This window comes from Berghia stephanieae, chromosome 2 (genome assembly GCF_034508935.2).
Source record: "Berghia stephanieae isolate SIO BIC M18660-M18661 chromosome 2, UCSD_Bste_1.3, whole genome shotgun sequence".
Classification (NCBI taxonomy): Eukaryota; Metazoa; Mollusca; class Gastropoda; order Nudibranchia; family Aeolidiidae; genus Berghia; species Berghia stephanieae.
The window spans coordinates 13569768-13597267 of NC_088361.1; the positions used below are offsets into that span (position 1 = coordinate 13569768).

General features: G+C 37.0%; 2 protein-coding genes across 2 annotated transcripts in view; both read right to left on the reverse strand.

The window, feature by feature from the left end:
* Nucleotides 1-14695, reverse strand: part of LOC144964353 (lateral signaling target protein 2 homolog) — a 23912-nt gene extending 9217 nt beyond the window's left edge. The window contains 13 exon segments of the mRNA XM_078898469.1: nt 450-650; nt 1532-1692; nt 2121-3159; nt 5419-6434; nt 7238-7339; nt 8660-8749; nt 9591-9612; nt 9615-9641; nt 9644-9675; nt 10577-10629; nt 11263-11412; nt 12142-12420; nt 14426-14695. Coding sequence (XP_078754595.1) covers nt 450-650; nt 1532-1692; nt 2121-3159; nt 5419-6434; nt 7238-7339; nt 8660-8749; nt 9591-9612; nt 9615-9641; nt 9644-9675; nt 10577-10629; nt 11263-11412; nt 12142-12420; nt 14426-14461 — 3208 coding nt within the window. The 5' untranslated portion in view covers nt 14462-14695.
* Nucleotides 14696-23598: 8903 nt separating this feature from the next.
* LOC144964354 (AP-5 complex subunit sigma-1-like) lies at nt 23599-25508 on the reverse strand. Its single transcript, XM_078898470.1, has one exon. It carries the CDS (start codon nt 25417-25419, stop codon nt 24838-24840), a length of 582 nt encoding a protein of 193 aa, XP_078754596.1. The 5' UTR covers nt 25420-25508; the 3' UTR covers nt 23599-24837.
* Between the last annotated feature and the right edge of the window lie 1992 nt (nt 25509-27500).

Genomic DNA, 27500 nt, shown 5'->3' on the forward strand with positions numbered 1-27500 from the left:
CTTGGAAAAGGCTCTTTATTCACATTCTCTCATCGTACGCCGGTGTAAAATGAGGACGTGGCTGTTAACAGCATTGTCTATGTCTGAAAAAATTGTAAAATTGCCTAACAGGTGTCATGTCTTGTTCTACATGTTACGTATTGCCGTTGCTTAGTAAAGTGCTTTGAGCATGTTTGGTGGATTTTAGACTATATACAAGCTAAATAATGAATAAAATAAAATTCCCTTTATTCAACCCATAAGGGAAATTTGTCTCTCATGTCTATATCAAGGGAAGACTGGAAAAACCCAGGCGTCAGCCGCAGTGCAGCGCTGCAAATTAAGCTAGGGCAAGGTGACACAGCACAGTGGCGGGTGATCGAACTCGATACCTTTCGGGTACGAAGCAAAGACCATAGTGCTGAGCCATGCTGACCCACAAAGAAAACCTGTCAAACTAATGATTTTACCTCGTCTGAGAGAGGAATGTCTGTGTCTCGGAGTTCTGGAGGCATGAGACATTGCTCTGTACGCGGCACCCAGTGGTGTCGTATCCTTGGGCTTGTCACTATCACAGTTATCCATAGGATCTGGACAGTTCATATCAAACACGCACCTCAGAATGTTTCTAAGATCTCCAGCAAAATTGGTCTGCAGCTGGTCAGCCACACCTGCAAAGGATGTGAGCAACATTTGAATTATTCTTCTCATATAAATTTATTAGATTTCTCAAAAATACTTTCTATCAGTATAATAATAATAATAATAATAATAATAATAATAATAATAATAATAATAATAATAATAATAATACACATTTATACAGCGCTCATTCTCGTGTAAAACACAAGCTCTGGGCACTTTACAATATAAATTATTAGAAAAAAAGATTTTTTTCCCCCTGTTGATTTTGGGTATCTTTTTTTCTTTTTTAGTCTGCCACTGTTTCTTACACATTTTTTCAGATCTGTAATCCCATGACCTCTTGGTTGTTGTTGAACAGTAAATTATTTAGTGAGTTTCTGCAATCAAAACAAAAGCAAGACAACTGGCATTTCAATGTCTAAAAAAGGAAGATTGTACTCAAAATACAGGGCATTTAGATAGAGCTAATCAGCAACTACAAGTCTCTCAGGAAATGGGTGAATCAAAAAAAGGAGACCTCTGGCTATATGGTCTAGAGGTATGACTCTTGCCTTTGGATTGGAAGGTCCAGAGTTCGAGACTCGTTCTGAGCTGCGCATAGTTGAGTCTTTGGAAAAGGCTCTTTACTGACACTCTCTCACCGAAATTAGGTGTAAAATGAATACCTGGGCATCAACAGCTTTGTCTCTGTCGAGAAAAAATGTAATACTGCCTAAGAGGTGGCATGTCTTGTCCAACGTGTTAAGTGTTGCTTATGGCTAGGGGTCCCTTTGCTTTGAGCACGTTTAGTGGATATCTATATAAATGCTTTAGTTTTTTTGGGTTTAAAAAAAAAAAAAAAAAAAAGAGTTCTTTGCGAAAGAGTAGCAGATCACAGAAACAATTATCTTACACTGTGGTAACCTACCTGATATACAAACAAATAGTCGATGAATCATGTCACCGCTGCTCCTAAACCTGGCCCTGACATGGTTCCTGGTGGCACTTTCAGCTGCTTCAATGGCCAAGGCAATCTCCTCCTGATCTCCACACTCAGACGTATAGGAGCTTGTGTCACTGCTGTTGTAACTGAAAGTGAAAAAAAAGTCAAAAAGTTTTAAATTAGGAAGTTATATGTTTTATAAAATGTTCTATTTAAAGGAGTGTATGTTTTCGGTGGATGACGATTGATTTGTGCGGCTATGTAGTCTTGTGGTATGACACTTGCTTTCGGATCAGAAGGTCCTGGGTTCAAGCCTCACTCGGCACATACTTGAGTCCTTGGAAAAGACCCTTTACTCACATTCTCTCACCATACTCAGGAGGTGTAAAATGAGTACCTGGCCGTTAACAGATTCAATGAAACCTCAATTATAACGAATATTGACCACCAGTCCCATCCACTTCGTTGTTACTGAGGTGCACTGTATATACAGATTTAAGCCAAAATATAAAAACCATTTGAGAAAAAAAAAAACAACAACATAACATGTAAATTTGGTTTTACAAAAACTTACTGTTCAGCATCCAAAGTTTGGTGTGCTTCCAGGAGTATTTTGGCATGGTGAGGACAAAGGGTTGGCCTGTACGCCCCCGACTCTTGGCGATGTGCTCTTCTCTCACCAGCTTTACTTCTCTTTTTAGAACTGAGCTTGCTTTTCCCATTAGAAGCACCCTTACGATGGCCGTTCTTGATACCGTTTACAGTGGCGGCTGTACTAGAACTGTTTGTCGAGTTCTCAGCATGATTATTTGTCTTCGAGGAATGTTGCGTTTCTTTATTCAGCTGAGACGAACTTGGCTCCTCTAATTCAGTGGAATTTTGGTTTCTCGTAGGAACACATGAGGAGACATTTAGATCTGAAGAGGCATCATGTGTTGAGTTTGATGATAAAAGGCTGGATGTTGAATTTTGCTGGGAATTTGGTTCTTGATTACATAAGGCATCTGGTCTACTCGTATTAGAGTCTGTAGTTATTTCCTCCTTTACACCATCATCTTCACAGTTCATGGATTGAGGACTACCGGAATATTCTACACTACTAACACCATTTTCACCACTCGTGCTTGCTTCATCCTTTGCAACGTTGTTAAGTATAGGTTCACCAGACACTTTATCTACGTCACTATTTACACATTCATGTTTGGGTAATGTGGCACTTTGAGCAACACTTTTTGATTTATCACAGGGGTCATTGAGGGAATGATTTACACTTATCACAGAGTCAACTACACTATTTGACAATTCTGTTTTGGAGATCACTGGATGAGAAGATGCTCCACCATCTGCAGGCACACTACAACTTTCAGAATCTTCCAATACACGACCATCGCTTTGAGTTTCTGATGTGCTGTCGGTATTTTCAGATTCCAATGTCACCGTTTCAGATTCATTCTGTGATATGGAGACTGGTTCAGTTTCAATCTCTTCACAGTTGTGTTTGGGTAATAATGAATGAGCTGCCTCATCAAGATCTTGGGATGTATCAGAACATACGGGAGTGTGATTTTGATTGACAGCATCCTCACCCGAGCTTTCAGATTTCCGGTGATTATCTGGTGAATTGTATAAAGAATATATTATGATAAAATCAACATTTTATCCAGTGATTGTTTGTTTGTTTTTAAGGGTTTTATGGCACTTGCAACACATTTATGTTATATCAGAGCCAGTAAAAAGGAAGAAAATGGGGTAGTAAAAAGTTCTAGAAAATACAATTAAAGCACCCAAGAGAAAGTAAGACAAAGAGGAACTGGGAACAAATAGTGATCAGATGTAGATTCCAAGCTATCTGGTGAAATGTATAAAGAATATATTATGATAAAATAAACCACATTTTTCCCCCTAAAAACATGGCACAAGCATGTTTTTTTTTTTTTTTTTTAGGGTTTTATGGCGCTTGCACCATATTTAGACCATTTCAGAGCTAATAAAAATGAATAAAATGGAATAGTCAAAAAATTCTAGATTTACAATTAAAAGCACACAGGTAAAAGTAAGACAAAGGGGAATGTTCAAATAGGGAACAGGTGTAGATTCCAAGAGCATACTATCAGTGTACTTCGTATGAGATCACCTAAAAGTCTCACCCAGACACCTGCACAGGAACACACTAGGAGGAATAAATTATTTAAATGTTGACAAACCAATAATATATTCAAAACAAAAAACACAATACAGAGATGATTTACAAGGGGAAAAAAAAGTCATCTCCCATAACTAATACTACATATTTTATGTGTCCCTCTCAGCTAAGGACTCTGGCAAGGGTCAGGATAAAACCCAAAGGATCCCATTCCAAAACAAAGACAGAAAACAACTCAGAAAACAGATATATTATAAATAGGGGAATAGAAGACACAGCAAGTCACCTCCTGCCCACCATGAGAAGACAAAGAGACTTCACCCAATAACTCATAATATGACATGCAATCATTTTTAGAAACTATTCTCAAAAGAATTTATCATCCCGTTTTCCTGTTTGTTCTCATGGATTTTACAGCGCTTGCAACACATTTACGTCATATCAGCACCAGTAAACGTAAAAAGGAAGAAAATGAGATAATTAACAGTTCTAGAATTACAATTAAAGCACCTAAGAAAAGGTAAGCTAAAGGAGAATTGGTTCAAATAGGAAACAGATGTAGATTCCCAAGAGCACACCATCAAAGTACTTAGTTTGAGATCATCTAAAAGTCTCAGCCAGACACCAGCACAAGATCCCACTTAGAGGAATACACTCAAATGTTTACAAATCATATGCTAAAAATACAAAACAGAGAGATGATTTACAAGGAAAAAAATATCATCTCCCAAAACTATAACTATACACTCAAATGTTTCCCTTCCAGCCAAGGACTCCGGCCAGGGTCAGGACAAAACCAAGTAATCTCATCCCAAGACAACGACAGAAAGCAATTTGGAAAACAGATAACAGGGGATAGAAGACACAGTAAGTGCCTCCCTGCCCACTATGGAGGTCAGGAACCCCACCCAATGACATATTCATTTGTAAAGGTTTGTATGAAACAGTGCCAGACGAAGCGGAGAGACAACTAATATTAGGTAAACTCATTCCATGAGGTGCATAGATCCGGAGTGAATCTAAGATTCGGTACCAATAACCGCCAAAATTCCTTTGGAGAAAATCCTTGTAATATTCAGTTTTCAGACCTAACTCTTAATTACCCAATCATTACAATATGGGCACTGAATAATATTCAACTCAATGCAGATTTGTACCAGACTAAAAGCTTTGTCTGTTCTGTCTACCCAATCATTACAATATGGGCACTGGGGCCAGACCTGCCAACCCTTCACATTCCAAAAGTGGAATCAGAACGCCTGAAAATAGGAATTTGAAACAAAAAATAGGAATTTCACCTTTTTAACACCCCCCCCTCTCTCTCTCTTTCTCTCTGCTTTTTTTTATTCTTACCATTATCATCATTTTTTGAAAATCTGAATTTTAGAGACAATAGGGGAATAGTACAAAAAGAAAGAGTGAAAATAGGAATGATTCTGCCAAAAGCGGAAGGGTTGGCAGGTCTGAATCAATTCTATGCAGGTCTGTTGAGTGGTCTTGACAGAGAAAACAGGTTCCCACTACCAAGACATTAAAAAGTTTATACATCATATTATCAAGTGTGCTTTGAATTCTATTAATAACACACTAACACAATACATATTTCCATTTTTGTGGATGTCAAGGAAGAGTAAAAAAATATGAACTGAAAAACAGTTTATAGATTTTGCTACAACAGTGACCACCACATCCATCATTCTATATTGACTATAACCATCATCATCCTTACCCTTTGCTGTCAAGACATTAACAATAGTTGCCGAGCTGTCAGAACTATTCTCCAGTGGCAAGGATGAGTCGTCGTTTTTCTCTGACGACACATCATGAGACTCAACATCTTCGCTCGAATCTGTGCCATTCGGATCCGATGGGGTAGGGATTGAATCAGAGCTGAGTATTTGCTGATTGGAATCGCTGGATGAAATAGTGAACATACTTCCAGAATTACTCACCACCTCACTTTGAAGCCCCGAATCCTTACTATCACACTTATTGAGAGAAAACCTATCTCTATCGTTTAACACTTCATCTTGAGTCTCGCTACTTTCATTGGGCAAAAGAAAGTGTTGACGATCGCTGTCAAGATTGGTGTAAGACGATAGGCTTTGAGAATCATCTGCCTCAGGCCTCCTCCTACTGTTACTCATAAACTGAGCTGGCATTTGTATACCCTGAACGAGTAAATCATTCCTAGAATAGGCACTTGATGAAGAGGCTGTAATCATATCAGAACTGTCCAGATTGGCTTCGCGATACAAATCCTCAACGCGTCCCAAATCGAGAACTAATGTCCGTCTTTCATTTGTGGAATCACTGATTTGGTGGTTAGAATTTGAGACACCGTTTGGTATTGAAGCCGAGGGCAAATCCTCACTGGTAAGGCTATCACAATTTGGCACAGAATCTGTGGAAGCATAATTTGTTTTATCTCCATTCTCACCATTAATATTATTATTGTTATTATTATGAGTGGCCTCAAAGTTCAAGGCCAGTGCCTCAAGCCTCTCTGCAATCTCCTTTGCTGTAAGTTCACTTTCTATACTTCCATTGTCACAATCGGAATTCTTTACACTATTTTTCACTTTTCCATTGCTACCTTTACGCTCCTTTTTGTGCCTGCGTCTTTCCTCCCGTGCTTGCTTCCTCTTTTCCTCGAGGCTGAGAAGGAATGAAGGTTCGTCCTGACTGCAAAGGGCTCTTTCTAAAGTACTCAGTTCCTCTGTAGTAAGAATGCCAAGCAGTTCTCTGTAGTAAAAAAAAAAGAGTAAAAGGATGGATTAAAAATCATTGTTACAGATGACAAAAGAAGGGTTGTTAATTCAAGAGGCAAAAATTTACTGAACTTTTACGCAAACACATTGACAACCTCTTTTGGAGTACTGAACTCTGGTAGAATGACATTATTTACCAATATTTTCCCCGTTTAACAGGTGATTGGAAAACATACTCAGGGTATATAACATACTGAATTTCGTAAATATAAGGAAATTAGCAACTTTTCAAAAGAGAAAGGATTATATTTGTAAAACAGAACACTTCCCCTATAAAATGGTTAAAATCTGAGGCAACTAATTTATTTCTAAAACCATTGAAAGTGAATTCCCTTGGAAACTACAAATTTTTGAAATTTCAAGTAGTCAGTTCTGTATTATACAATATAATCCTAGATTTAGCGGGTATTCTTTTCCTTGTTTAATTTGCTAGTTTAAAAAAATTTCAAATCCTGGGACAAGCAAGAGTCATTTCCACACATATAAACAATCCAATTAAATTTTTTTTTTTTTCTTTAACTTTTCTCCAGAAAGGACAATCCTGATTTTTCGAGACAGTTGGCCGCTGTGTTCTCTATCCCTCCAAGAAAAGACTATGTGGTCTTGTGGTAAGACACTCGCATTCGGATTGGAAGCTCCTGGTTCGAGCCTCGCATAGTTGAGTCCTTGGAAAATGCTCTTTACTCACATTCTCTCACCGTACTCAGGTGTAAAATGAGTGTCTGGCTGTTACATCGTCGTCTGTCCGAAAAAAAATGTCCGTACTTGTAAAATTACCTTATTTTCAACAGCAGAGTTTGAAATGGCCTAAACATTTCAGAAATATTCCAAGGATCATTGTCAGGGTTCAGAGGTCCATCCTTAAAAATGAGAACTCCACTGAAAATAAAATAAAAATATTAAAGAATTATAGTCTTTTACATGTACAAATACTAATAGAAACAAAATATTTTTCTGTTTAAATTTCTACTCCTAGCCTTTGGAAATATGGAGTGGATATGGTATTGTACCGAAACCTGCATGACAAAGGGTCGAGCCCCATTTCAGGCATTCAGTGTGATTATTGAAATTAAAAGTTAATATGATCAAACGGTCATGATGGCTCAGTAGTAGGACACTTGCATCACAAGAAAAGGGACCATCGCGATCTCAGGTGATAATTGCTGACATTTCCCCCCCCCCCCCTCCCGTGCAGCAATGATAGGTAACTGGATCTGTTCAATTAAAATTATTTAATATTGCAAAGGAGCCAATTTTTCTAAAATGACAGTATGTTTGGACTATTATAAAATGTAAACTAGATTGAATTTGCTAAACATTACAGCTTACATTTATTATACTCTCTATATTTGTCTTTTCCTTGTTTTAATAGGGTTCAACAGTCGTGACGTCACTTCCCTCGTAATGACGCATAGTAACTGGTTCAAACTATCGGAACAATGGCGGATGCGATTACCTCCATCACTGCCCTTATGAAATACTTCTCTGATGAGCATAAAAGTCTATCCAGAGGAGAAAAACTTAAATCTGATCATTTTTTGACTTTACACATTCTGATCACATGACATGTGAAAAAGTTCTACCAGCATGAAGAATAAAAAGTACAGATTTTCTTTGTTTAGAGACAAGCTGCAGGCAGCTGGGTGGACGTGACATCAGACTATTGAATCCTATTCTCCAGTCAAAAATCATAATCCTGTGGTCCTGATTTTTACTGGATAAACTCCTGCTCCAATAGTAAAAAATAAAGATAAATATTGAATTGTAAACTTCAATTTATTAGACAAATACAGATTCTGTGGACGTTTCAGGTTTTTCCTTTCTCAACACAACACGATGAATGATACACTAAGGACGAATGAGATATGTGTGAATGGCGTAGTTAACATCCGCAGTATCCGTCTTCATCTAATAAATTGAAGCTTACAATTCAATAATAATCTTCCTTTTTTCCTTCGAGCTTCAAGCAGCAACATTTTCATTGCCCCATTAGTATGATCTTAATGTGAGGCAAAACGATTTCTTTTGGCAGTTTCCTGACTGTATATTTTGCAACTTCATCGTACCACGATTAATTGAATTTTGTTCTAATGTAGGAGTATTTATTAATTTGGATTGGATTGAAAACAAAGATCTGGTTAGTGAAACCAAAAGAAAAATGTTCAGATATGGACAAAAATGAAATACAATATATCCTACCTAATGATGGCGAGTCGTGGAATGGTAAACATCAGGGCAGGATCATACTCGTCTATCATTTCCTGTGTCAACAGACCTATCTTGAGAGCCCTGCGTTTGGTAAAAATATTCAATAAGTAAATATAAAATTATAGGGATATAAAAAACAAACAAACATAAAATAGATATGCTCCACTTTAATATTAAAGGAGCACTAAATAAATACCCCCTGTAGATTGCACTAAGTAAGCATGATAATTTGAATATTCTATTTATTTCTAAAAATTATATATATATTTATGATTTTACAAGGGGGTCACGATAGCTCAGTTGGTAGAGCACTCACTTCACACCCGTGATCGATCCCGGTGCAGCCGAAATTTTTTTCGAACCCTCATGTCCACCCCGCAGCTGAGTCTGTTAGATTTGGTGGAAAGTACTTTGCGATAGACTAGCATCCTATCCAAAGGATAGCAAGCAATTACTATTGTCCGTTTCACGCTTTGAAAACCGGGATAAACCCCGGCTCAATGGGCCCAATGGCTTGAAGGATGATTTTACCCATTCTTGTTCTTGCACTCTTTTTATATTCATCATATATTCAAATCAATAAAAAACAAAATAGCAAAATGAATGGAAGTAGACCTTCAGAGCCAAAGCCTCAAAGTGCTTTACAAGGGGTCCCTGACCAACAGCAACAGGTAACACGAAGAACTGGACATGATGCCTGTTAGGTGATATTACATTTTTTTTCTGACAAAGACAATGTTAACTGCCAGATACTCATTTTACATCTCAGTATGGTGAGAGTAAAAAGCCTTTTCCAAGGACTCAACTATGCACAACTCAGAGCAGGGCTCGAACCCAGGACCTCCGATCCACAGGCAAATGCCATACCCTAAACGACTTAGCGCACGATGGAATGGATGAAAGCGAAACTGTTAATACTCACCGCTGAACTGTTTCTGAAAACATACCGTTATCTCTTGAATCATGTCATACCATGCATCTTGACAGATACCATTGCACTCACGTAACTGTGACAAATATCATTATCTTATCAAACATGCATTCATGAGGAAATCATAACAGAAATGAATAATATGGAAAAACCTGTTCAAAATTTGATCAGTAAAATACAAAAATAGATAGAGAGAAAGAGAGAGAAGAGAGAGAGAGAAGAGAGAGAGAGAGAGAGAGAGAAGAGAGAGAGAGAGAGAGTAGAAGAAAAAGAAGAGAAGAGAGAGAGAGAGAGAGAGAGAGATAGAGATAGAAAGAGAGAGATAGAGATAGAGAGAGAGAGAGAGAGAGAGAGAGAGAGAGAGATAATATATAGATAGAGAGATTAACATGGTACAACTTGGGCTAAAAACCTTTAACCAGCAACAAAATCATTAATTAAATGATAACATATATGTTAAGTCAAAGAGGTAAATTACAAGAAAAAATATCTTCTGCAAATAACACAGAAATTAAAACAAGAGTGGTGGATGGCATCGACTGCATAGTGTCCCTCTCACAGTCAAGCTGAGTTGTCGCACCAGTAAGGTTGCGGGTTCGAACCCCCATCGCCGTGAAATATTTATTCTCTATCGTCTTCTGGCACTTTTCTACTCACTTCTTTTTTCTATTATTTACAGACACACACAACCAACTGACATCTCTGCCATCCTTCATAAAGACAAAACACAAGTATTCTCTTCCAGGGCATGGATAGATAAACAGACAATAAAGATAAATTGATAAACTCAAAATAAAAGCCTTGGCGTGTCCATTTGTTCTCACCATACTCACAGTCACCACTATCTCCGAAGCACAGGGTTGTGACTTTATGACAAGACAGGGAAGATAAACGTAAAGAAAGGAACAACGGAATACAAGACCCTGCCGGTAGCCTTACAAACCTCATGCTATACTGAACATAAATAAAAATCCTACCTCAGTTCAAATTCAGCAAACAGTTTGTCAAAGATTATAAGGTTTTCTTTAATCTGAAATAAAATACACATATATAAAATTAATTTGTATTTAATCTACTTTATATATCTATACATACACGTCTTATAACATATCACATGCATTGTACAAAATGTATCAATAGTAATGTCATCGATGTACTTTTACTTATATAATTACTTATTTTAAAATTTTATCTACTATATTACTTTATAAATTTATGTCACTAGAATATTTTTATTATGGATATTTATTCTGTTTGGTAATTCATAAGTCTGTTTGTTTATTTATTAATAAGAAGAAAAAAAAAAGGGTAAGAGTATTAATAAATACAGAGAATGACTAATTTTACAAATCAATCAAAACTGATGAAGTGTGAAAACTCCATTTCATTGAAAAGGGATTAAAATTAATTTAAAAGATTCGAATCAAATCCGTTATTTACTAGCGATTAAAAAAGAAAGAGTGGATTTTATATATCAACTTTACTTTGCATGTCTTCAATATGTTTCAATATGTGGTACCAATTTTTATCAAATTAAAATGTCTCATGGTTTGTTACTGGAAAAATGACAATAGCAAAAAAATCTCTCCTCAAAATGTAAAAAAAAATGCAGCTGGATAGGAACTTCACCAGCAGAAAGCCAATGTAAAAAGGAACCACTCACCACATCGGTATATTCACCAACATTACGAAGGCACTGTTCTCGTAGAATAGTTCTAAGGCTATCCAGGTTTTTGGTAAGGGCTCTTGCAAGAGGTCGCATACAGGCACTTTCTACTTCCCGATTCATGATACTAGATCCAGCAGCCAAGCACTGAAGAAAATCATCAAAATTGAGATGTCAGTTTATATAAGATATGACAGCATTTTTCCTTGGTGAGATGGCCTAGTGGATAGAGTATTTAACTATCATTTCCTGGAGGACCCAGGTTTAAGACTACTTTTTCCTTGTGCAAAAAAATAAACACTTTTTGCTTACTTTAAAGACGACACTGTTATTAATACCTGTGTCATTATAGTCTGTCTTTTAAATTCTCAAAACAAAACTTATCCATGGTATAGAAAAAATGGCATTTCATATTTTTATTATTATCCTTCATGATTTCTGCAAGGAAATGTAAAATTTTCGTGAAAAGAACATTTTTAAAACATAATTAAAACCTCCCTTGACTTTTGACATAGTAACTCGTCTTTGACAGTGATGTGAAAAGTTATATTGCACATCCCCCCCCCCCCACCCCCAAAAAAAAAATTAAATAAAAAAGTAACAAATAACATAAAAATGATGAAACAGCAAAAAGGTGATATTGGCGTGCAACTATTTGCAGGCCTAATACTGATTACCCAAATTGTTTTGGTTTTATTGTTGTTTTGGAAATACCCTCAAACCAACGCAAAATATTGTCCATTACAACAATATTAAAACGAGCCCATAATTGCGCTTGGTTATCACAAATGTGTGCACGTCTGGAAAATACATTTATTGTTTATAAAAAGGTGTGAATTTATAAACCTAATGAACAGAAGCGTGACAAAGACCCACCTCTGCACCAAACCATAACTGTCCAGCTAAATTCTCCTGAATCACATCATCAGGGAACTTGACACGAAAATCTCGCAGTGCTCTTTGATCCTTTATAGACTCGTCCATCATCTGGGACACGATGTTCAAAACACGGGCCTGGCATGCCCTTAGTTGATTCACCAAAGCTGCACATCTTTCCGGATCTTTCCGTCCCTCAAACCCGTCGAGCTCTGCTGCTATCAAATTCAGCTCTTCGTCAGCAAAGTAAAACTGTGCAAGTTGAGATGGATCAGACCGCTGAAAAATAAAAATTGAAATAAAATTCATTGGAAGAAAAGAAATAGTTTGATTATTTCTATATTTATCTGTTTTTAAGGGTTTTAACTCTTTCAGCACCATTGGCCGCACAATGTGGCTGGTCTTGAAAGGCAAAAACAATAATGTAATCCAATCCTACTTTCTACAAAAGTACTATGAATTGAACCAATGGTATCATTTCTTTCACCAGAACATTCAATTGGCCCTAGGGTGCATCTTAATTGAGATTTTGCGCCGAATTCGAATGTCGCTTTGTCTTAGCTTGTCATTCTCATGCTGCCTCAATCAGGTGTCAGCCATTTTGTGACAGAAATGCAAATATAACCTCAGCGCTGAAAAAGTTCAAGCACTTGCGACACATTTAGGTCATTTCAGCGCAAGGAAAAATGAAAAAACAAAAAAGGAATAATAAAATTTTATAGATATACAATTAAAAACACACCAAAAAAAAGACAAAGGGGGATAGTACAAACAGGGAACAGATGTGTATTCCAAGAGCATAGCATCAATGTACTTAGTTTGAGATCACCTAAAAGCTTCATCCACACACAAGCACAAGGATCCCACTAAGAGGAATACACTCAATGCTTACATTGTACATCTGATACTACAAATATAACAATACATAACAGAGGGATGATTTACAAGGAAAAAATATCATCTCCAAAAACTTAAACTATACATTTGACTGTTTTCCGCCTAGACAAGGGAAAGAACTAAACCTTGTTCAATCTGAGACAAAGACAAGAAGCAAGTTTGAAAATAGATATAGGGGTAGAGAAGACATTTATTTCCCCCCTGCAGGTCACATTCAGGGATGCCTTTTGATAATATCAAAAGCCTGAAAGTGATGACATTACTAAACCTTTTAGCCATTATGGGATTTCAATTAGTTGCCATGACCAATAAATATTACTATTTAAGATGAGTTTCATTATGTAAGTGGTGTGATTTTTCTAATTTCAAAACGAATTTGCTGAGTCGATTGTCAATTATGACTCAGGTCTCCCCCTCCCCCTGATAAAAATAAATCCCCTCTTGCGAGCTGTGAAACTACTTAAGTCCTGCCTGAAAATTGTTCTAAAAAAAGGGCATATATATATGGAAATACTGTACAAAGCTTAAAGATTTTTTAAAAGCTGGTCTTCTCGCTTTAGTCAGAAAAATGACATCCATGTATATGGAACCAGTATTTATCATAGTCATAGTATCAACACTGGGCACCTCAGAGCCAGGATTTCACTCACACTTATTTACTTGGGTAATACAAGTCAAGGCCATATACAAACTATGTTGTCGCAGTAACTGTCACCCATCCAGTCACTGGCCACGATCAATTGTGCTACAGTTGTTATAACAATAACAACATTCTACTTTTTGTTGAAGTTGAATAGATTTTTCTACTTTTTGTTGAAGTTGAATAGATTTTTTTATTTTTATGGGCTTGCATCTCCTTTCATCACTTAAATATTGATACAGTAAAAATATCTGAATCTAAGAAGCGACCATGTGTAGCCTGGAAAGAATCCCAGTCACGAATCTCAAAGTTTAAGTAAGTTTCCTGGTAACAAACGGTAAGAAGATTGTGACGTAACAATAGATCACTTTGTCATAATAAGAAGAGAATCTCCACAAACCCATTTTTAAATATAATTTCAATTTCAAACGTTCTTAAAAACAAAACTGAGACGAGACTATGAAAATCTATCATAACTTTCATGGCAAGGCAAGATTGTGACTATGTTGATTTTATGAACAGACTGACTTACTTATCAATCGACTGAGAATTGAGATTCAGATTCACTGGGATTTTAGATTTCTGACGACAAAAATCCTCCCGTCGTAGCTTTTCCTTACAATAATACCCCCCAAAATGACCAACCCTCATCATTCTTGCTTTATGTTTTGAAAACAGAAGTAGAAGACAATCTCTAGACAAAGAGATGTTGAAATGGAAGGTGTCTTTATTTGGTGAATCACGTACCTTAGGTCGATAAAGCCATCGTCTTAGAGAATTCATGATCGATTACAACAACCAAACTGAGTCATCTGAGGGTTATCGAGTCACTGAAAGCAAAAAAAGCCCTCGACTTGTCCTCGTTAAACAACAAACGAGTTGTATTTTGTAATCAAAACATTCCATACGACGAGAGATCAACTCAGTGACACAGAAAACAAGTCGGTCGCTCTATTTTGACTCCCAAGTAATTGCTACTGACACTGACAAGTTCCTCCAGTCTGTGTAGTCTGTTATGAATTACGTCATAGCTACGTCATGGGAACGTGACTTCCGTAATATCGTACATGAGATATCGCTGATGAATAACTGTATTATTTTATTTATTTGATTTAAGAATTAACCTTTCGTGTAATCAAAAAATATTTCGCAAGATGCTTTAGTGAAGGACAAAAATCTGGACCACTGAAATTGCTGTTAAAGCATGTAAAAAATCAAACACATGAATGTGATATCGATATCGTGCATTAAATCGATAATACTGAGAGCCGACGGGTTACCCCATAAGCCAAGGTCTTGCCCAAACGCCACCGCGCAGCCTCTTTCATATTTGCAGTGTATCAGGGCCCGATAAAAAATAATTAAAAATACTCTACACTATGTACTACATAATACAATACTACTATTCTATTTTAGTATTTGTAACTTACTACTTAGCTTTATCACTAACTTACACATATATACATATAACTACTTAACTATCATAACTAATAAAACTAAACTTATACACTAATCTAACTAACTACCTATATTATACTTCTACTAATACTATACTACTACTAAACAACAATACATAACATACACTACTACTACTACTACTACTACACTACTACTACTACTACTACTACTACTACTACTACTACTACTACTACTACTACTACCACTACCACTACTAATTATAATAATAATGATTATCTCAACTGATTTTTTCTTCTTGTTGACAATAAACGCCATAATCCACCATATTATTTGTTCTAATATAAGCGTGTAAAATTACAAATGAATTAACAACTGTAAACTTTTGACGAAATCTAAATAAGCCTATTTTTATTCTCTTTTGTTGTTTCTAGTTTAAAAACTAAATATCGTCACGGCACAACATTGGCCTAACTCGACGTGCACCTATTTGCAGGTCTGATAAGCCAATTCCATTGTTGTAATAGAAATGTCAAGAAAAAAATGACGCAAAATATTGTCATTGTTGTCAATGTTAAATTAGGCCCATACGTGGGTTCGGAAGTCAGACCTGCATGTATGTACACGTAGGCCTATTTCAATCTCAATTCACCGTCACCGACGTGCACCTCGACCGTCACGCATTCACACAAGGCCTTGATTCACGGCCCATTCATTAACATTTTGCTGTGCATTGATTTCTTCCAAGGCACCGTAGCTAAACACGACTGACACCATTCAACATGCAAATGATTTAACCAGTTTGGTAATTGTTGTATTCTGGAAAAACTTGTATTTAAAAAATTGGCCAGAAAACTCGTCCTTCAAAGATCAATCGATTTAAATGACCCCCATCTTGGCAAAAACTCTCAAACCTGGGACTTCGCAAGGTCTTCCTTAAAGTCTAAGGTTTGAGAGATATTGCCAAGATGAGGGTTATTTAAATCGCTCTATATTTGAAGGACGAGTTTTCTGGCCAAATTTATAAATACTTGTTTTTTTTTCAGGGTACAACAGTATACTGCGTAAATTGACTTTGTAATTTTTAGTGTTGTAGTGCGTTGTGCTATTAGAAAGTGTGTTGTGTGTGTGTGTGTGTGTGTGTGTGTGTGTATGTATGTATGTATGTGTGTTGGCGGCGGAGGGCGAAGAAGAAGAAGAAGAAGAAGAAGAAGAAGAAGAAGAAGAAGAAGAAGAAGAAGAAGAAGAAGAAGAAGAAGAAGAAGAAGAAGAAGAAGAGGAAGAGGAGGGGGATGAGGAGGTTGAGGAGGAGGAGGAGGAGGAGGTGAAGGAAGAGAAGAAGGGGGAATTGGAGGAGGAGGAGGAGGAGGAGGAGGAGGAGGAGGAGGAGGCGGAGGAGGAGGCGGAGGAGGAGGAGAGAATAAGAAAGAGGAGAAGAGTCAAATGCAACGACGAAGAAAATGTAACAGATCTAACTACTGATCTAACTGTTGAAAAGAGAAAGAAGAAAAAAAAAGCAAGCAATGTCAATGTCATAATTAACCAGTAGACTGTACGGTGGAAAAACTCGTATTTAAAAATTTGGCCAGAAAACTCGTCCTTCAAATATCGATATATTTAAATGACTCTCATCTTGGCAAAAACTCTAAAAATTGGGACTTTAAGGAAGCGGAGTCCCAGGTTTGAGAGTTTTTGCCAAGATGAGGGTTACTTAAATCGATCGATATTTGAAGGACAAGTTTTCTGGCCAAATTTTTAAATACCGAGTTTTTTTCCAGCGTAGGGCAGTTAACGGGATAAACGGCCCTTATATAAAGGGACATACCAGCCAAAGAGACATAACGAATCCTAATAACGGGAAAGTTTATGGTTCAAACACCGACAGACAAAATTTAATCAGAGCATTAAACATGACGCGTCGAAGTCTAAAACTAAAAGCAATAAGAATGTAAAACTTGAACAACCCGCTATAACACACAATCCTGACATCATCATGTAATGAATGGCAAAATAAGCACACCTCCTCAGCACAAGGATTGGTAACTTAAATACATTTTACGATAATCTTGTCCATCCACAATCTTATTGTAACCTTGCTGACTGAAAAATCAGAAAGGTCGACAAAAGGGGCGTATTGTAATTTATGACATCACTAAGGTCGCCAAAATCGAGAAGAAAATTATCTACATGAATAACTGCAGGATTGAGAAGCAAAACTGTTTCCCTCCCGTGAACAGGCTGAAGCATTTCCCATAGGAAGGCCTGGTTTGGCAAACAACAAACAAACAAGCAAACAAAAACATCCCCAAAACAAAAAACAAACAAACAAACAAAAAGAAAACAACAAACAAAACAAACAAAAAAACCCCCAAAAAAAAACAAAAAACAAAAACAAAACAACAACAAAAAAAACAAAAAAAAAAAAAAAACAAAAAACCCCCAACCCCCCCCCCCCCCAAACCAAAAAACAAAAAAACCCACACAACAAAAAAAAAACAAACCACAACCCAACCTCCGAAAAAAAAAAATAACCACATCCCCGCAAACAAACAATACAAAAAAAAAATACATAAAAGAAAAAAAAACAACAAACAAATAAAACACAACAACAAAATACGACAGTAAAGACGCCGACAGATTACAAAGTGACCTTGAGACTTACATTGAAATCCCACCAGTCAAAACATTGCATAACGCGAAACAGAAATCAATTAAGAAAAGACATAGAATGTAGTAGGGTTGTTGTTTTATTCCTTGCCAGGTTGATGCACATTAACTCAATCAACCCTAACACCGACTATATCCGCAGTTTACCCGCGTTACTTTATCCCATGCCTATTTATTACATTTTTCTGACACAAATTATAGGCGTATTATCAAAGCTAATGTTTTTTAGTTTTTATATGTTCATGGTAATGAATAAAACTATCTATGTACATGCTCATTTTTAATACATTTTTTCCAATTATGAATAAGTAAAAAATTTCTCTAGGATTGAGTGAGTTAACAACGCCTTTTTCACATATTATCCCATTCGTCTGTAGTGTTTCTTTCATTCAATATGTTTTGTTGATAAAGGGGAAGCCCGAAACGTTCACATTATCTGATTTCGTTAATTAAATTGAAGCTTACATTCAATTTCACAATGTTATTTATTTGCCAGGTTTAAACCACTTTAGAATCCTTCTTCTTCTTCTTCTTTTTCTTCTTCTCCTCCTCCTCCTCCTCCTCCTCCTCCTCGTTCGCTTGACGTCTCCAAAAGAGCTTAGGTTAGAAGTCTTCCTTAAAGTCCCAGGTTTGAGAATTTTTGCCAATATTGGGATCATTTAAATCGATCGATATTTGAAGGACGAGTTTTCTGGCCAAATTTTAAAATAAATATCTTTCCACAATACCCCAGTGAACAGTTTAATTTAAACTGAACTAGAAGAGCCGATGACATGATTGTTTGAATAGGAAAGTCCGAATTCGATTAGAAAACCACGCCTATCGGACAGTCGTCATAATGTAAACAGTGGCAGTGATTGGTTAACATTGTAAACTACACAGGTTTTACGATCGATAGTATTATGTCTGAGTAAAATGCCCACTGTTCTACCGCTTGATGAAAAATTGAAGATGACTTTTGTGAAACCAAAATTTAATGCTTTTCTACATAAATAAAAGTTTATTGTTTATATCTCTTCAGCTCTCTGGGATGAGCAGCAAAAGCTAAAAGATAAATAAACATATTTATTTAGATGGTTAAATGGTTAAATATCATCATACAGAACCATATTTTTATTTTATACAGTATCGGTCGCCTGTCAAGCGCCTAAAGTCAGGTGCTTACTCACACCTCACTTTTGGCTTACTGTTGTATGTAAAAAGGGGTAACGTTGGCTAAAATGAGCTTCCGCTATGTGCGACTTGTGGTATGACACTCGCTTTCGGAAGAGTTCGAGCATAGTTTCACATTCTCTCAGCGTACTAAGGTGTAAAATGAGTACCTGACCTTTACAGCATTGCCTGTTGTAAAAATTGTAATATCGCCTAATAGGCGTCATGTCTCGTTCTAGGTATATGTTACTTGTTGCTGCCCTTGTAAAGCGCTTTTAGCACATTTAGTGGATCTTGCGCTATATAAAAGCTCATTTTTCTCGCTTGGCCAAAGTTTTGCGATCATTGTGCGTCGGATTTTCAGATTGCCGAGAATTGGTTTGAAATAAATAAATTGAAAAAAAAAGACACCACGAAATACATATCCTATTGCTTGTGTTTTTGTTTTAGCCATTTTCAGGTACAGTTTAACTTGATTTCACTGTATTCATTGGACGGTAGCAGATGTCGTCACAATCCGGGTACTTTCAGGTTGTGGCTATAGCAATAAAACACATGTAATATCTTTTTTGCTTATGTTAGACTGAATGTCTTGGTGGAGTAGCTCAGCAGGAGAAAAAACCCTTTAAAAATATATATTTTGGCCAGAAATTATTTGCTACAAGTAACAATGAATTAAGACGATCATCAACTTCTTCGAAGGAATTTCAGAAAAGTATTGAAAACCCGAGGATCATTTTAATAGATCAATATCGACTTGTACTTATATCAGCAACAATACATCGTAAAAGTTTTCTGGCCAATATGTGAAATTTAAAATGGCATTTTGTCAGTGTATAGCAAAAGTAGCTGTTTTGTGTCAAACGAAAGCCTTTTCTCAGTGGGTGATGTCACCCCTTAATGGATTTATTGAACATTAAACTGTGTCAATGAATGTTTTGGCCGATGAAGCGATGTGATAGTTAATTGTATTCGTGTTTATACATACTTACTACCTTTAATTCACATGTTATGATAATATTAGTTGTGAAGTGTATCAAGTCACTATAAGTAGGTCAGCCAGAAACAAAGAAATCGATAGCCTCTCGTGCAGTGTCGGAATGTCATATTGGAGACAGTTAACACATGTTAATAATAGTGGATGGATGTCGATTAGACACTTAGTGGAATGGAACATAGTCACGCCCCCTCGGACAGTCGTCCAAATGTAAACAAAGGCAGTGATGTTAAACATAGCGAACTACACATACTTTACTATCGATGGTACGTTTGTGGGTAAAATACTCACTGTTCTACCAATTAACCAAAAGACCCAACACAGAAAACTTCGTGCATCCTTAAACGTTGAGAAGATTTTGTGAAATCTAATACCTGCCTGTCGGTCTAAAAACAATAACAAAGAGCAGAGAAGATGTCGATTTCGATTATTGTATAGATAGAATGCGCTTGGCCAAGGAGTTCACAACATTGCCATCCGGAAGTATAACGGACCAACACACAAACTCTGTGTAACCATGAACTTTTATAGTCTGGTTAATACAGTTTAGTGAGAACAACTCACAAACGCGGATGGCAAAAACAATAACAAAGACCTGAGTGACGTCATCTGCATACTATCTATAGATAGGGGAGAGAGGTGTCGTGTAAGGAATCAACTGTCGGAAAACAGCATTTAGTCGTTTTATTCAGGATTTCCATTTACATCCTGGTTTCATTCGCGTGAAACGAGCTGTAACTAATACTGAGTGGGACACCCATCTACACTTAATATTTTCTGTAGATCTATTTCGCCAATCTTTGCTACTGGACGTAGGTGGAGGGGAAGTGTGTGTGTGTGTGTGTGTGTGTGTGTGTGGGGGGGGGGGGGGGTTGCGATGTTACACGCTTTACTCCCAATTCCCTCCTTCTCCGTTGATGTTAATGGGCTTCAACTCAACAGTCGTGACGTTACTTCCCTCCAAATGACGCATAGTAACTTAGTAATTGGTTCTAAGCTATCGGAACAATGGCAGACGCCCTTATAAAATACTTCTCCGACGAGCATAAAAGTGTATCCAGAGGAGAAAAACATTATAAATCTAATCATGTTTTAACTTTTATACATTCTTATCACATGACATGTGAAAAAGTTCTAGCCAGCATGAAGAATAAAATTTACCGATTTTCTTTGTTTAGAACAAAACAGCTCGTTGCTGGGCGGACGTGACTAGCTTGAATCCAATGACACTATAATAGTTCAAACAAAAGTAGCTACCTTCCGACAGATCTAGCAGACTTAGCTACCCAATTACTGCTGGATGGACAAGGGAGGGAAGGGGGAGTGGGCTGGTCAGAAAAAACTTCGACTCCAACCAAGATAGAACCAGGTCCCTTTGCGTGTGAAGCGAGTGCTTTTATCAACTGAGCTGTTGGGACCCCCGTGACTTTCTGTCCTTGTCTTCAAATGGGAGTCCGGCTTTGCTTCGGCCCTGGCTGGGGTTGTTTGCCACGACAGCGGAAGTCGAATTTGAGCTATTTTTTTTTTTTAACTTGTAAATAACCTCTGAACGAACGTGTTTTAAAAACCACCAGAGTTTCTCTTTTATTGGAATTCAGTCTCAGCGGCTTTGTGAGATTTCGATTTGTCTTAGGCTGGGAAAGAACAAGGACATAAACCACGTCTAGGCAGATAAAATAGTTCTATAGATAGTATGCGCTTGGCTTAGAAGCTCATAACATTGCCATCCGGAAGTATAACAGACCAACACACACAACTGTGTGTATCCATGAACGTTTATAGTCGGGTTAATACAGTTCAGTGAGCATTACTCATAAACGCGGATGGCAAAAAACAATAACAAAGACCTGAGTGACGTCATCTGCATACTATCTATATATACATTTCTCGTTGGATTCTCGCACGCTCTGCAATACGAGAGCGTGCTATAATCCAGCGAGTACTGTATACCAGTAGTTCTTTGTATTATTGAAATAATAGTGGGGGGGGGGGGGGGGGGGGCTCCTATTTTCCATCTATAGATAGTTCGAAGATGACGTCACTCAGGCCTTTGTTATTGTTTTTGCCATCCGCGTTTGTGAGTTGTTCTCACTAAACTGTATTAACCATACTTTTAAAGTTCATGGTTACACAGAGTTTGTGTGTTGGTCCGTTATACTTCCGGATGGTAATGTTGTGAACTCCTTGGCCAAGCGCATTCTATCTATAGTGTTCGATATATATACGTGTGCTTTGCTCAAGTCCATCGCTGCAGGGACCTAAGTACATACTTTTGTTATTTCCTTGATTTATCCCCATGTATCTCAGGCACCTATCTGGCTGTCTAATTATATCATAAATGATCCTCTTTCTTGACGCTTGTAATCAATATAAACCGTGTAGTGTAAAGGGGCACTTGTCTCCTTTTGCCCTGATTTACACAACTGTAGGAAATAGAAATTATGTTCTATATGTATTGCCCGTTGAAATGGTATACATATAATCCAAACCCAAGCTCCGGGTAACTTTCTCCAATTAACCTTTATATTTTTGACCAATCAAAACACGGGATTTGTGACACATCTTCAAGCCCGCTCGGACAAATATATAGATAGTTCGAAGAGAGAGAGAGAGAGAGAGAGAGAGAGAGAGAGAGAGAGAGAGAGAGAGAGAGAGAGAGAGAGAGAGAGAGAAAGGTAGAGAGAGATAAAGAGAGAGGAAGAGAGTGAGAGAGGGAGAGAGAGAGAGAGAGAGAGAGAGAGAGAGAAAGAGAGAGAGAGAGAGAGAGAGAGAGAGAGAGAGAGAGAGAGAGAGAGAGAGAGAGAGAGAGAGAGAGAGGAGGTACGGGGAAATGAAAAAAAGAGATTATTTACAAGGAAAAAAAATATCATCTCTTAAAAAAGGAACTATAGATTTGACTGCTTCCTCTGTCTCAGCTAAAGATCCCCGCCAGGACCCCCCCCCCCCCCTCCCGCCGAGTAATCTCAATCTAGCACAATACAGAAAGCAATATGGAAAGGGAAAACAGATAATAGGGGGATGGAAGACATGGCAAAAGTGACCCCTACCCCCACCATTGGATGGTTAGAAAACCCCAACCAGACTTGTGGTCGAAAAATTGTTTTTGTTTTTGTTTTTAAGGGTTTTACGGCGCTTGCAGCACATTTGGGTTATATCAGCGCCAGTAAAAAGGAAGAAAATGGGGTAGTAAAAAGTTCATGAATTACGATTAAAGCATCCAAGAAAAAGTAAGACAAAGGGGAACTGGGAACAAATAGGGATCAGATGTAGATTCCAAGAGCATATATTCAATGTACTTAGTTTGAGATCACCAATAAGTCTCATCCGGACACATGCATGGCCCCCACTTAGAGGAACACACTCAAATGCTTACATTATAAATTATAACAAATATAATAATATATAACAGAGAGATGATTTACAAGGAAAAAAATATCATCTCCCAAAACAATAACTATGCATTTGACTGTCTTCCTCCCAGCCAGGACCCCGACCAGGGCCAGGACAAAACCAAGCAATCTCATTCCAAGACAAAGACAGAATGCAAGTTGGAAAACAATATAGGAGGATAGAAGACACAATAAGTACCTCCCTGCCCACTATGGGAGGTAGGAACCCCACCCAGTGGTCGAAAAAGGGTTCGAATGAACAAAACAATGAAAATATCAACATCAGGGAGACATGCAGATGAAGTTCCACGTATTTAATTTCTTCTTTTTAAATCAACAATTATTTTTAAAAACCACCTTTAAACAAAATAAAATTGACGATCACACTGAGCATTAGAAAGACGTGCTAATGATGATGATAATGATAATAATAAGGATAATAATGATGATTAAGATAATGATAATATTAATGATAATAGTAATAATAACAATAATCATGATGATGATGATGGTGACGATGATGATAACAACGACGACGACGATGATGATGATGATTGATCATAGTGATAACGTTGATGATGATGATGATGATGATGATGATGATGATGATGATGGTTATGATGATGATGATGATGATGATGATGATGATGATGATGATGATGGTGATGATGGATAAGTACAGAAGCTAGTTACAGAGATTTGGAATTTATTTGCAAGAAATTAATTCTGCTAACTCTAAGTAAGATAACTCTGTAAAATTGAAGACACATTTTATTCCCTGAATTACTTCTCTTGACTGGACTCTATTTTGCAAGTTGAAAAGCTGTTTATTCTATTTTTTTAATCGTATATAACCTAGTAAAAACTTAATGTGTAATCGACAATCGATCTATCAAGAGGGTGACCATGTTGAATCTGTAACACTTATTGCCATTTTCTTGTTAATAAATCGTATTCAACAAGGTGAAAGAGAGAATTCTAAATCAATGTGAAATTTTATGAAAGTCTATGTTCCTGAGTAATTTGAAAGTGAAACCCGGTAATTATCATTTTGGTTAACTTGCTAGAAACAAACAAGAACACTATTAAACCCGCTTATACACACACACACACACACACACACACACAAACGCGACACATACACATGCACACAAAATCAAAATCAAACACAATCAACATACACACAGTCTGAGTTACAAACATTAATGATAAATGCATGTATAGAAAATAAGCAACATTGAGCCAATAATAAAACATTCATGATTCAAGCCACTTACATATTTTACAAGTTTCTGTTACAGGGCAGAACACTGCATATGTATTATAAGACAGCTTGTGTTTTAACGAGAGAGAAAAAATATCTCCCTTGAATGAACAGATTTTGGAAAACTAAATTGTGTTTTCACTGGTCACTAAATATATCTTTATTTCGATTATTTCTTTGTTTGTTTTTAATTCTGATCTGAACATTCAACACACAGACGTATTAGTAACACGCATTTATAGTGTTCTTGTATTAGGAACAGTTTATAATCCAATCATATCGCTTTTAACAACACTTCTGCTTCTCTTTCAATTTGGCGAATTAGTCTGTGATTCATAACTATTAAATTACCACACGGAACAAATTTCGACACAACAATATTAACCTTTTCAGGCTTTGTCAGAATAATGCTGGGCTGTAACACAAATCTAGTGACTTCGTGCAATTGTTTAGTTAAAACGCGAAGTGTTATTTCAGCTTGAATCCTGTTTTCAGAAGGATGACAGACGAAAGCAAGCCCAAATCCGTGCACCGCAAGCCAAAATACACGCATTTCCGAGTAAAACAAATCATCTCTAGTCAGCCGGAAACTAAAAACGTCGAAGTCTAGGTCATTGTCATCGTTGTTAAGAATTTGTAAATCCGAGTCATGGCTGCGGGGATTAGTGGCTGTGTGGAACTGATAGATCGAATGGAGCTTATCAACAACTCTTGTCACTTGTTCCCGACGGATGCGTCTGATATCTGCTGTTGGCGAATGATAATTATTTTCTGCATAAAACTGCTCAAAATATTTGTAGTATAATACAGATGGCTTTTCGCCGATAAAGTTTGCGACGACAAAATAAACAACCATTGTTCTAAAAAATGATAAAAATATCAAAACAAATACAATTCATACTCTGTAACAACAATCAGCTGATGGCTGTGTACTGTGTAATACAATTTCGAGAGTGATCTCCCTTTGTTTCTAAGTGACCGTGCACTCGGCAACATACATTTTAGGCTTTTTTTTCCTTCTCATTTTTCCTCACGATAGTGATATGGTGATGATTGTGATTATGACAATAATAATGACGACGATGATAATAAGAAATGCTCATGATATCATTTTTTCGTGATAAATGCCAATTTGAGAAATTATCTGGATTTATTATTATTATTATTATTATTATTATTATTATTATTATTATTATTGGTATTATTATTATTATTATTATTATTATTATTATTATTATTATTATTATTATTTATTATTATTATTATTATTATTATTATTATTATTATTATTATTATTATTATCATTATTATTATTATTATTATTATTATTATTATTATTATTATTATTATTATTAGCATCATCATCATCATCATCATCATCATCATCATCATCATCATCATCATCATCATCATCATCGTCATCATCATCATCATCATCATTATTATCATTATTAGATTAAAATAAATTTCCTTTTATTCATCCCATAGATGAAATTTGTTTTTAGGGTCTATTCCAAAGGAAGACTGGAATAACCCAGGCGTCTACTTATGACTGGTCTACATTTCGAAACCTCATGTCTTACCAAAACCCCCTGAATACGACTCAATAAAAATAATCTGATCCATTCAAAAACATTTCCAACTTTTCCATAAGCGTTTCATTTAAGAAAAAAGCATTTCATGAGGAAAAGAGTCGAAAGCCTTTATAAAATCTACACGAATCACATCAATAGTTTTTCATTCGCCAATCAATAATTTAGTAAAGGCGTTCATCACCTGCAGTTTTAGCATGTGATTTATAATATTTATATTTTTAAAAATTCCAACATTTACAGTCCTATTGTTGATGGACTTGGACAGTATTGATGTTTGAATAATGCAAAATATTTCAAAGAACAGATTAAACTTCTAACACGAAACTTTGAATATCTCCTTTCTCTCTCTCTCTCCCTCCCTATCTTTCTTTCCTCTCTCTCTCTCTCTCTCTCTCTCTCTCTCTCTCTCTCTTCCTCTCTCTCTTCTCTCACACTCCCCCCCTCCCTCCCTCCTCTTTCTTTCTCTCTCTCCCTCCACTTCTCTTTCACTCTCTTTCTCTCTCCCATTCCCCTCTCTTATGTCTCTCTCCCCTCCTCTCTCTCCCTCTCTCTCTTCTCTCATATTCTCCCCCTCCCTCCCTCCTCTTTCTTTCTCTCTCTCCCTCCACTTCTCTTTCACTCTCTTTCTCTCTCCCATTCCCCTCTCTATGTCTCTCTCCCCTCCTCTCTCTCTGTCTCTCTCTCTGTCTCTGTCTCTCTCTCTCTCTCTCTCTCTCTCTCTCCTCCCCCCTCTCTCTCTCCCTCCCTCTCGTTCTCTCCCCCACCCCCTTCTCTCTCCCTTAACACATAAATTCACTCATTTTCCACTCTCTACCCACACACAAAATATTTTAACTTTTTAGTCATCTTGACAGACATAATATCACTTTTGGTATCATTCGTCTCCCTTTGAATCACTCATCGTTAGTTATGTCAGGTATTTATGGCCCTTGAAATTCTTGAGGTGTACCAGTAACTGAGTACCAAGTACCAACTACCAAGTCGACTTCCATGCACACGTCAGAAATAAATCATGTTGGGCAACGGAACTATAATTCCTTCCGGGGGTATACAGTGGAATCCGGATAAATCCAACACCCCCGTACGGGTATGTGGTCTTGTGGTATGACACTCGCTTTCGGATCGGAAGGTCCTGGGTTCGAGCCTCGCTCGGCGCATAGTTGAATCCTTGGAAAAGACTCTTTACTCACATTTTCTCACCGTACTCAGGTGTAAAATGAGTACCTGGCCGTTAACAGTGTTGTTTCTGTCCGAAAAATATGTAATATCACCTAACAGGCGTCATGTCACGTCCTACATGTTACGTCCTACACGCACCACGTCTGAATGGTACGTAATCAGG